This window comes from Sardina pilchardus, chromosome 24, assembly GCF_963854185.1.
Source record: "Sardina pilchardus chromosome 24, fSarPil1.1, whole genome shotgun sequence".
Taxonomy (NCBI): domain Eukaryota; kingdom Metazoa; phylum Chordata; class Actinopteri; order Clupeiformes; family Clupeidae; genus Sardina; species Sardina pilchardus.
The window spans coordinates 27,547,496-27,560,643 of record NC_085017.1 but is presented as its reverse complement, the minus strand read 5'-3'; the positions used below and the strand labels follow the sequence as shown (position 1 = coordinate 27,560,643).

Genomic DNA, 13,148 nt, shown 5'->3' with positions numbered 1-13,148 from the left:
CCGCTTCAACCTGTCGGAAGGCTATTTAATTATTTAATTATTTAACAACATAGAACAACGTGGATTCTCGTTCCATAAAAACAGAGCAGAGACTGTAGGCCTACAATACATTATTTAGCATTGAGTATTGCTTAGTCAAATTTGAATACCGTATAACATGGTCAGAAGATTGTAGCCTTTCATCTAAAGATCTCCAGATTTACGCCTATCTGCATGGCCGTTTACCATAAACAAAAGTTGGTATTGTGTTTCCTGAATCCTTACATTCAGGCATTCAAAATAAATTTCATTATAAACCATATCAATTTGTTCTCCATTTGCCTACCAGAGTATGATGCTTGCATGAGGGAAACATCCCAAAACAACAGCACCCATATAGTTGCTGTTGTTTTCAGAAGTATCTCTCATGCAACCATGCAAAGGCAATGAACTATTACAATCATATCTTATAGTAAGGCAGGCCTCTGATGTGCATAGAACATGTGCATATGTGCATGTGCATAGTTTTCACAAACTTCTTGTGAACAATTTTCACACTTTAAGACATCAGTTCTCAGGTGATAAGCCTAGTGTTAGAATTAGAAGGCTAGTTGTTGTAGATATTCTCTGTAAAGCAGGGTCTTCAGGAGTTTCAAAGATGGAGAGGGATGTCCCTGCTCTAGTAGGCACTGATAGCTCGTTCTTTCAAATAGTATGTTAAGCAGCCAGAATTTCAAAATGTTCATGCTCTATGTTTTGTCCAAATGATGTCTGTCTATATCGTCCTTGCACTTGGAGAAAACGGAAATGTTTCATTTGTCCCGTGTTTCAATCATCTCGGTTGTACCTACTCATTGAATCAAAAGCTTTACTTTGTTAAAAGTCTAACAACCTGTTAAAATATACCAGAAAATTGTGTCTAGCTCATCATTTTCTGTCTGGGGGAGAGCCCCCAGACCCCCCACGGACCTGTCCCACCCTCTCTCAAAAAGCCTCCGATGCCAATGCATTGACATCTTTTCATCTTTTTTTTTTTTTTTTAACTATAGATATCGTGATAATATCGTTATCGTGATATTTTTTGACATGATAATCGTATTGTGAAATTTTGATATCGTGACACCCCTACACGCAGTACATGGTTACATATTACATACATGTACCTCTCGTATACTTCAATGTCTGTTTCTCTTTCTGCTAGTTCTCTAGTTCTCTCACCCCTTCTTTCTCTCTCTTTCTCTCTCTCTCTCTCATCCCTTCTCTCTCTCTCTCTCTCTCTCTCTCTCTCTCTCTCTCCCAGATGGTAAGCTTTATGATGCATATGTTAGTTACCCAAGTGGTAACAGCGTTTCCATGGCAATGACCTTTGCTCTTAGGGTTCTCCCCGAGGTTCTGGAGAGTAACTATGGTTACAAACTCTTCATCAGAGGCAGAGATGACGTCCCAGGTGAAGGTGAGTTCATGCGCTCACACACATACCCCCAACCCCCCCACCCCCCAACCCCCTTCTCCCTTCTCTTTTCTTCAGCCTGGGTCTGTCTGGCTTGTGGTCATGTATGTTTGATTCAGGCAAAGGCCTCAGCTCAACATAACTCAAACAGGCAGCAGAAGGCCTTTCTCTTAAGCCTACGTTAGGATCATTTATTTATGAGAGGAAACATGAACTTCTGAGATACGTCCACGCTGTATTATCATTGATCAGAATGAATGACGCGAATTTGTGCAAAATATCCGACACTCTTTCAACTGCATAGCCTAAAACTTCACAACAAACTACTTTGTCACTCTCCTAAAGTCTACCCCTCCCACACTCACACAAACACATAGGGCTCTATTATCAGGATCAAATGGGCATTGTCACTAGTCACTCACGTAAGTTTCTTTGGGGGCGGTCCTAGCGCAAAGTGAAAAGGGGTTGTCTTAATTTAGTTAATTAGTCGTGGGTGTCTTTTGGGCGTAGCATGCAATAAACCAATTAGATTTCACGCTCTCATTCCCTTTAAAAGCCTGGCGCATTGTTCAATGGTCTGTTGGTATTATCATGGCGGAGTTACCTGGGCGTCTACTCCAGAAGAGACCGACTTGCTCGTGCGTGAGGCATGGGCGGCGTGTAATGGAGACTTTTATGCTGGGAAATTGTGAAAATAATGTACATGATGTGTGAATATTATTTTCTAACACGGATAGTTCCGGTCCTTGATGATGATTGGCTGAATCGCGTTCGATGCTGTTATAAAATCCAACACAAACATACACCTTGACCGCATTTCGTTAATGGACTACCACAACTTGCACAAACGTTAAAGTGGCTGCGTCTCGATGTTGCATGGCAACCATTCATATTGGCGGAAGAATGATTATCTATGAATACATCGTTACATTTGTCGTTGCTGTGCCTTTGTTTCATGAAATCAGATCGACATATTACCGTTTTAGAAAAGCAAGCTTATGACTTAAATAGATGATTTCAGAATGAACGCAGTAGCCAGAAGCCAGTTCTCACTATTGATCATTATCATTATTACATTTCCCTTGTGTGTGTGTGTGTGTATTCACACCAAATTGGCATGCCATACCGTACCCACCCAATATGCACAGCATCCCATTAGCTGCCTGACATCAGGCTATTTACAATTTTCTATTTTAAGAAAAAGTCAGTCAACACGTTATCAAAATTAACTTAATGGGCTATAGAGCTATATCCACGCGTACATTTCGTCTGAACAGGAGAGATTACGCACGCAGGCGCGCAACTAGGCTACTTGTTGTTTTCTTTTACTCCGCTATCAGCACACAAGGTGAAGCTAATTCACTAACTCAATAGCCTACTCATCATGGATATCGCAAGTTCTTTTAAACAAACAAAACAGAAAGGATGAAGGATGGAGGCAGCTAGAGGAGTTATTCCAGATGCAATGACAAGGTAGACAGTTGTCAGAACGCTACAGCTGTTTAATGCAAGACGTTAAAGGTACCAGATCAAAACTAAAGGTAACTTAGCCATAGGGCTGTGTAATGTTGTCTAAATGAGCAGGTCAGTGTTAGACGTTATTGTTGTATTATTGCATGTGGATGTTGTTATGCTATGTATGCTACTTTTTGCTGACCAATACACGAACCTAAAACCGAGAAACGGACAAATATTATTTAATTATATTCCAATATTATTTAATTATATTCCGGCTGCACGCTCCTGCTGATGAAAGAAGTAGGGTGTGTGCGCGCACGGTGCAGTCTTCCATATCCCCAAGCCTCAGGCGCTCATAAAATAGCCTTTCAGCTATGCGCGAGTGATTTCCGACTAGGTTTTTCCTGGTCAGTGGCGCACTTACTTTCTGCATCCATATATTAGCGACTGGCGAGCTTTGCGCCGGACCACACCTCTTCTCTTCACTGACACGCCCGTTAGGGCGCAATATCATCTCCTATTTAGAGAACGTACATTTGCGCTGGAAAAATGAGGGATGCGCTCGCAGAGAATAGTAATTATAGGTCGCGCCAGTGGCGAAAGCTCATTGCCCGGTTGGCAAAATAGGGCCCATAGTCACACACACGGCAAATCAGCCCTCCACACACACACACACACACTTTGACATACATTCACACGCGTACACACCTATAAACTATCAAAGGTATAGTTAGTTCCCCTCTGATCGCAGCTTAAAATAGACTGGCTGAAGTACCACACTGCACACGCACAAACCACATCAATCAAAACTTGAAACATAGCACCACAGCGCCATCTAGAGGCACAATTGCCACACTTACAGTGGCGATTTTTCAATTCCAAATGAATTCGGGAGGAGGAAGACGAACGACCCCCTCGTCTACTTTACCTCATCCCACTCTCGTATCCCATTCTCAAATCCTAAGTCCGAAGCAAGGACTGGTGGAGCCGAATTTGCCAATGAAGGGAGAATGCACTTCTTCTTCTTCTGACGAGCATACGTCTAACAAACAGATTTCGAAACTTTAAGAGGAATAAAGGTTTACATGATAAACAACCCACTTACTTCGGAATTAAGTTTAATTCTAAATAATCATTTTCATGTGGAATAAGTGTTTACATGGTCTTGTTAAAACGGAATTCATTTTTATTCAGAATTAACTTGGGAGTAAAAGCTCTCATGTAAACTCAGCAAGTGTGCCATTGCGCTCACGTTCATGTCATGTCATTTCAGATTGACCCCCTTTAAGGTTTGTGGTATTTCCTTTTGATCCTTGATACGATTCTATTGCCTCTCCATCCTACTGATTGGTGGGTGCACCTGAGCATCTGATTGGCTGGTTGCATAGACTAACAGATTAAACTAATCTCACAGAATCAAGCATTAACCCTTTAATCTACTGATGCTGGAAAATGACTAATCATCTTGGGACGGTGGGCACTAACACACACCCGTCACCCTGTAACCGCTGGATTCTTAATGAACTAAATCTTTATTTATTTAGAGTTGTCTTTTAATGTGCTCAGTAATTCATTAACCCTTCGATCAAACTCTCTTATAATCATGGATTAACCAGCTGCTCTGCATGAACTACTCTTCTCTAATTATCTATACTGTACTCTATTCTACTCTACATATCTATTATACTCTACTCTATTCTACTCTACTCATAGCTATTCTACTCTACTCTACTCTATTCTACTCTATTCTACTCTACTCTACATATCTATTATACTCTATTCTACTCTACTCTACTCTTCTCTAATCATCTATACTGTACTCTACTCTACTCTACTCTTCTCTAATCATCTATACTGTACTCTACTCTACTCTATACACTACTCTTCTCTAATCATCTATACTCTATTCTACTCTACTCTACATATCTATTATACTCTACTCTATTCTACTCTACTCTACATATCTATTATACTCTACTCTATTGTACTCTACTCTACATATCTATTATACTCTACTCTATTCTACTCTACTCATAGCTATTCTATTCTATTCTACTATATTCTACTCTACTCTATCTATTCTACCATAATTATATCTACTCTATTCTACTCTACTCTACATATCTATTATACTCTACTCTATTCTACTCTACTCTACATATCTATTATACTCTACTCTATTCTACTCTACTCATAGCTATTCTACTCTACTCTATTCTACTATATTCTATTCTACTCTACTCTATTCTACCCTACTCCACATATCTATTCTACTCTACTCTATTCTACTCTACTCATAGCTATTCTATTCTATTCTACTATATTCTACTCTACTCTATCTATTCTACCATAATTATCTCTACTATATTCTATTCTACTCTACTCTACTCATATCTATTCTACTCCATTCTACTCTACTCTGCTCTACTCTATTCTACCCTAAGTATCTCTACTCTATTCTATTCCACTCTACTCTTCTCTACTCATCTCTACTCATCTCATATCTAATCAACCGTTCTTTTCTCCAATCATTTCTACTCTACTCATGTCATCTACTGCAATAGTGGTGTTAGAGGAACAGTAGTGTGCATGTGTTGGATGTGTACTGTAAGGAACAGTAGTGTGCATGTGCTGGGTGTGTACTGTAAGGAACACTAGTGTGCATGTGCTGGATGTGTACTGTAAGGAACAGTAGTGTGCATGTAATGGGTGTGTACTGTAAGGAACAGTAGTGTGCATGTGCTGGATATATAAGGAACAATAGTGTGCTGGGTATGTAAGGAACAGTAGTGTGCATGTGCTGGATGTGTACTGTAAGGAACAGTAGTGTGCATGTGTTGGATGTGTACTGTAAGGAACAGTAGTGTGCATGTGTTGGATGTGTACTGTAAGGAACAGTAGTGTGCATGTGCTGGATATATAAGGAACAATAGTGTGCATGTGCTGGATGTGTACTGTAAGGAACAGTAGTGTGCATGTGCTGGGTGTGTACTGTAAGGAACAGTAGTGTGCATGTGCTGGGTGTGTACTGTAAGGAACAGTAGTGTGCATGTGCTGGGTATGTAAGGAACAGTAGTGTGCATGTGTTGGATGTGTACTGTAAGGAACAGTAGTGTGCATGTGCTGGGTGTGTAAGGAACAGTAGTGTGCATGTGTTGGATGTGTACTGTAAGGAACAGTAGTGTGCATGTGTTGGATGTGTACTGTAAGGAACAATAGTGTGCATGTGCTGGGTATGTAAGGAACAGTAGTGTGCATGTGCTGGGTGTGTAAGGAACAGTAGTGTGCATGTGCTGGGTGTGTACTGTAAGGAACAGTAGTGTGCATGTGCTGGGTGTGTACTGTAAGGAACAGTAGTGTGCATGTGCTGGGTATGTAAGGAACAGTAGTGTGCATGTGCTGGGTGTGTACTGTAAGGAACAGTAGTGTGCATGTGCTGGGTGTGTACTGTAAGGAACAGTAGTGTGCATGTGAAAAGCTGAGAAAGTCCAGCTTCAGAAAGTAAAAATCATGTATTGGTTCTACCTGGGCCCCTAACACAGGTGATCTCATGTATTGGTTCTACCTGGGCCCCTAACACAGGTGATCTCATGTATTGGTTCTACCTGGGCCCCTAACACAGGTGATCTCACTAATTAGCTCCTCAACCAAGCTGAAGAGTTGAGAGAGCTAATTAGAATCAGCTGTTTCAAATGAGTAATTGGCGCAGATATGAGGTAGGACTTTTACGCTCTGAAGCTGGACTTTGCCACCTCTAGTGCTGGGTATGTTAGTTACCGTCTGTGTGTGTCTCTGAAGAGGCTGCATGCGTTAAAAGGGGCTCTTTGCCCATCCAAGAAAGTGGGGCCTTCTATAGCGTCAAACAATGTGTTGGCAAATGATACGGTCTGGACCTCTGATGCAGCTTGTTCTGCCATTTGGGCCTGAAAACATCATGACTGCGTTCATCATCGTTGACAGAAAATGCCCCCCAAAAATGTGCATTCCTTTGGAAGAATTTTCAACGATGGATGAAAATGGTACAGTCTAGTGGTGCAGCTATGACCCTTGAAGCATGCAGCCCCTGAATAGAGACACTTTGGGCCCTTCTCATTTGTCTTTGATCTATCCTCCCTTCCTTCCTCGGTCCTCGTTCCCACTGATCTAGATAAAGAATGATGGGGCAGCCACAATGGGATAGTCTATCCAGTGTTAGTTATAGATCAGTGGGAACGAGCCCCAGTGAGCCTTGGAATGAGGAAGTGTTTTGATTAATTTCCTGTCTTTCCCATGATCCTTTGCAGCGGTGTATGACGTCATCGACAACGCTCTTGCAAAGAGTCGCCGACTTCTCATCGTGCTGGATGGAACATGGATGGACACACACACGCAGGCACACACACACACACCTGCACACACAGAAACAATCCCACTTACAGACGCTCAAGCAAAAATACACACGCAGACACACACACACACACCTGCACACACAGAAACAATCCCACTTACAGACGCTCAAACGAAAATACACACGCAGGCACACACACACACACCTGAACACACGGAAACAATCCCACTTACAGACGCTCAAACAAAAATACACACACAGGCACACACACACACACCTGCACACACAGAAACAATCCCACTTACAGACGCTCAAACAAAAATACACACACAGGCACACACACATACACCTGTACAAACGGAAACAATCCCATTTACAGACGCTCAAACAAAAATACACACGCAGACACACACACACACACAGACACAAACACATACGCCTGCTCACATGGAAACAATCCCAGCTACAGATGCTCAATCAAAAACACACACGCAGTCTGACACACAGATAGGTATACACAGGGACACAAACACACACCAGGAGATAACGGCACTTGCATTTGCACAAACTCACACAAATGCACACACGCAGTCAGACACACACACACACCCAGCCTCCCTCATGCAGTGGGACCCAGAGAAGGTGTGTGTTGATCTACACACAGAGCAGGTGTGTGTTGAGCTACACACAGAGCAGGTGTGTGTTGAGCTACACACAGAGCAGGTGTGTGTTGAACAACACGCGGAGAAGGTGTGTGTTGACCCACACCCAGAGCAGGCGTGTTTTGAGCGCACGTTGGGTCAGTATGAGGCTCTGGTGAACTCGGGGCTCAAGGTGGTCATCGTCCAGACGGGGGAGGGGGAGGGGGAGGGGGGGTCCAGCCTTCCCCCCCCACTGCAGATCCTCACACGCTCCAGACGCCCGCTCCGCTGGCACACACACACTCACACACACACACACACACGCACACGCACACACTCGCTAGCTCAGCAACGCTTCTGGAAGGAACTGCGATACCGCATGCCAGCACCGCGAAGGACACTTTCTGAAAATACACACATACACACACCCAGCTGTTGTCTGACACACACACACACACACACCACTGTTGTCTGACACACACACACACACACATACACACACACACACACATACACACACCCAGCTGTTGTCTGACACACACTCACACACACACCACTGTTGTCTGACACACACACACACACACACACACACACACACACACACACACACACACACACACACACTCACACACACCATTAACAGAAGAGTAATTAATGACAAGTTAACAGATCTACATATGGCTCCCCTCCTACTGCATATCCGTCCATTGATAATGCTCAACACTAAATTGCACATTTCGTCTTCACATATCACAATCCGTAGTTTATAATTATGTTAGTATCAATGGAAAGTTATACCGGTAACTGGCAACGGTAATGTTAAACTTGTAGGCTACAAAGTTCGCATTGGGCGAAGTTCAGAAGTTCAGAGATAAATTAAGAAGAAAAGTCTATCACAATTTATTCATGCACATTGACATGATGCATTTATGATGAATATGCACAATAACTTGATATAAATGCCTGAGTAAATATATGATGGCATTAACAAAACACTTGAGAAATCGTATTTAGCCTACATTAACACGCACTGCTTCTTTGCATCTACTTTCCATCTCCCTCTCCATCTTTTTTTTTAATCACGCACCATCAGAACAATTCTAATCGTCTATACGCAAAGGATTGTGGGTTATTTCTTCACGCCGAGGATCCATCGATGCATCCTCCAAAATTCTCCGAAATTCTCAGAACGAAGGACTCAGTACTTGCTAGAATTTGAAAGCATCCTTGACTTTGGAACAGTGCTTGACGAGATTTGACGACGTAACGTTCTTGAAAAAGTTGCTTGGAAGGACCAATCCTTGACTTTGAGAAACACCCACTGCATCCCTCTAGTCACATTCTAACAGGATGTGAGATAGGCTTCCAAACACCAGAGTTATTAGCAGTAGCAGTGGTGAAGTATCAGTTGGTGAATGAGATTTACTGCTGTGGACTTCCAAACACCAGAGTTATTAGCAGTAGCAGAGGTTATTAGCAGAGGTGAAGTATGAGTCGGTGAATGAGATCTACAGTACTAGTGATTGATACTTTTCTTGCTTAGATTTTGTAAAAGTTCTCGAGAAACAGACACGGTACAGTATATTCCAATGACCTAGTTATTATTGGTTATTAATAGGGCTGTCAAAATAACTGATTAATTTAGATTAATTAATTTGTTAGTTATTATTGGTTGTTAAACACTGAGGTCAGGCAAACGTCTCTGCTGCTACAAGACCAGAACAGAGAGACTGAGGAGGAGCTTCGTTCCTCAAGCCATCCGTCTCCTGAACACACACACGACTAAATAAGCTTTGCTTACAGTACACACTTGCACATGGACTGTAGGCTACACACACTGCACCTTATGTCATGGTTTCAACTTTATGTGTTTGTTTTGGGACTCTTAGTTTGTAGTTTGTGTTTTATTGTTTACTTTCTTGTCCTGTGCCATGTGTTCCTTTGTTTTGCCATGTATCTGGTTCCTGTGCCTGTGTCTCCGCCCCTCACCTGATCCTCATTAGTCTACTAGTTTAACTAGATGCACCGCATAGCGGTACACAATATGACCGCCGCTCAGTTCTGCACAGTCTCTCCACAAAAATAAATTATGCTGGTCAACTTTCCTGGATCTCTATTTGTGCAATTTATATGCATATATCTCCTACTCTTGCAGCTCATCTGTATATAAATGAGTGTGTGCATGTGAGTTTGCCTTTGTAAGAGTGTGTGTGTGTGTGTGTGTGTGGTTAATTATGGTTTCTGGCCCCATATTCACCTGTCTGTTGTTGTACCTTGTTTCTTGTCCTCCGGTGCCCTGTTAGACTTAGTTCTCCCTCCCTTCTCCCCCTGTGTATTTAAACCCCTTGTTTTGTTCTCTAATTGCTTGGTCATTATTGTGTGTTCATAGTTGTTCTGTGTATGTACAGTATATGGTGTCACGGTTGTTCAGTTTGGTATTTTTCACAAGTAAAGGCTGTTTCGAATCAATCTTAAGAGTCCTGTCCTGAATTTGGAGCTGAGCCTGAACTGCAATCTTGACACTTAATACTCCCTCATGCTATTTTTTCAAAAATATTTCTTGATCTTTCTTCACACTCGCACAGAAACAGCTGAACATCAAACAAAATCTCACTACATGTTTTACATTCTGTGACAAATTAATCTCCTTGTATCCTTGTCTGAGGTCATTTGCGAGGTGATGCGTGAATATGTGTATATAGTATACAGTATATGAACCATAAAATTAATGAGTTTTCATGAATATAATCGTAATTGGCTATTGTTATTCAATTCATCTTTACTCAATCAAAACACCACAACTACAAATTCATTGATATTTAAAAATGGATATAAGTGTTTTGAAACCAAACTTGTATATATCAATGACTATTGACTGCAGCCTAAAGAAGGACAAATTACAATTTTTATTATTATTATCATTTTTTTATTCATTTTATCACCTTGCAAAAGCAGGACAAAGCAGAAAGCTGGAAAAGCATTTTCATTGGTTTAAACTCTGTCCAATGAGGTCACAGGTCAGGCAGGAAGTGATCATAACATTTGTATGGAGACATAAAACAAATCCAATTTGTCAGAAATATATTTAACAGTGTATATGGATGAAATGTATTGATTATCACATATTTGGTATCTTTTCTGTATTTCTTTTGTTGCCACAGATGGGTCTAATGAAAAAAGAGGGAAAATGGAAAAAATAAAAAAACAAATCTACACATAAAATACAATGTCATGTCTGAATTTAGAATATTTTAAAATGAAAAATAATTTCACATGTTCATACATTTTAACCAGACATTTCTTGCACATTACTGGTTTGGTTATCCCCATTTCTTTCTGTACTTTTTCATTGAACGACTCATTTTGTCTTCATCAGCAAAAATGGCGTAATAAATCTTTTTTTAATTATAATTAGCCTATAGCTATTGTTATTGTTATTATTTGCTTATTACAGACCCCCTACTGCCTGAGGACAGAGGCTCTTTTCTTTGCAGTTCGCGTTATATCTCAGTTCCTTAGCAACTGATGATGCATTCACTTTTTCTGATTGGCTGATGATGCATAAACTCCCTTTTTCTGATTGGCTGATGCATTAACTTAATTCTGCAATTTTTTCTGATTAGCAAATTTAAGAAACCTTGCTACTTGGTTTGAACTGTCAATTAACTTTGTTGTCAGCTAACAAATTACAACATGATTAGACTAAATCTTCCTCAGTATTGTGTGTGAGGCAACTTCAACCCCAAGTCCCTAAACCACACATTGAACACACACACAGCACAAATTTGATTTTGGAATTTGTTGCAGATTCAGAAATAGTTTAGGCTACATAAGGTCAGATACTCCTTTCAGAGTTGACTAACTCTGATAGGCTGCCATAGGATGCCTCTCATTTGGTCTTTTATGCATCCTCTCTCCCTCCTCGGGCCTCGATCCTCACTGATCTACATAAAGAATGATGGGGCGGCAACAATGGGATAGTCTGTCCAGTGTTAGTTATAGATCAGTGGGAACGCCTCTCGAGGATCGAGCATCAAGGATCGAGGAGAGATGTTGATAGGCACCCATAGTTTACAACAGGAAATATAATATCACAGGCTCTGTGGATTTTTATTGGGAAGCATTGTGCACAGTTTCATGTCTTAGCTGCCATTTTCACCAGTAACATTCAGAAATTAACACATCATCAGTAGAACTCAGTCAAAGGTATCAGAAAATCTAATGAAATGCCCCAGAACTCTTGATACTCAAGTTATATATGTTTTACAAGTGGACTAGATGCTCTGCATATAGTGTGATCGTCAGCATCTTGTCCACAAAGCAAATTAATGTAAAGATGTAAAGTAATTTCTGCACATTTCAAATCTTTACACTCTCAAAAAGGATGTGTTGGAAATAACACATTGATGACAGTTTGTGTTGTTTCAAACTTGCTGTTGTTATTTGTTAAACATGTTTGACAATAGCACAACTTGTGTTGTTTTTAACACATACAGTATCTATGTCCAGATAGGGACAGCACAGTTGGTGTTGTTTCCACATTGTTATTTGTTACACAATATGTGTTGAAAATAATACAACTTGACTTGTTGTTAACACATCTCTGTCCAGATAGGAACAACACAGTGTGTTGTTTCCAACACATTCATTTTAAGAGTGTAGTCCTCAAGATTCATACATAAGTATTTTAGTAGATGTGGTGCATTGTATTTAGTAAGAATGCTTTGAGAAGATTAATCAAAATGTGCCTTTCATAGGCTCGCAGCATTTCATGAGATTTTTTGATGCCAGACCAGAAAAAAAATCAAATAAAAATCAGAATATCGAAGCACATTATGACTTTTAGCCCTAATAATTTCCACTGAATTGGTCTCAGGAACATTCCATCTTCATTGTGTTCTTATTTTGTCCTACTTGTCTTCAAGGTTATTTCATCAGGTTTTGTTTGTTTGTCTGATTGTTAGCAAGATAACACAAAATGGTTTTCAATGGATTTTAATTAAATTTTCAGGAAAGGTCTGAAATGACCCAATAACTTTTCTAGTTATTTTTGTTTTTACAGTATGTATGCTGTAAAGTTTTCATTTTCAAGGAGCATTTTTCTATTCGTCATGGTGGTTTAGGTGTTACACATGCATATAAGCAGAGCGTAGATATGTTGAAACGTTTCTGAAATGTGCTTTGGTGCAGCTGGTGGAGTGACAAGCAGAAAGTGTAGTGGTGGCCACAAACATCAACGTGGCAAGCAACGAGTTGAAAATGCAGACGGAGAGTGGAAATTGGGGCTTACAGA

At 40.6% G+C, this 13,148-nt stretch overlaps 1 protein-coding gene across 1 annotated transcript in view; it reads left to right on the top strand.

The window, feature by feature from the left end:
* LOC134072356 (interleukin-1 receptor type 1-like) overlaps window positions 1-11,026 on the top strand; it is a 27,976-nt gene extending 16,950 nt beyond the window's left edge. Inside the window, exons 10-12 of the mRNA XM_062528989.1 lie at window positions 1,356-1,432; window positions 7,171-7,223; window positions 11,017-11,026. Of these exons, the coding sequence (XP_062384973.1) occupies window positions 1,356-1,432; window positions 7,171-7,223; window positions 11,017-11,026 (140 nt within the window). The remainder of the gene's footprint in view (window positions 1-1,355; window positions 1,433-7,170; window positions 7,224-11,016) is intronic.
* Window positions 11,027-13,148: the final 2,122 nt, after the last annotated feature.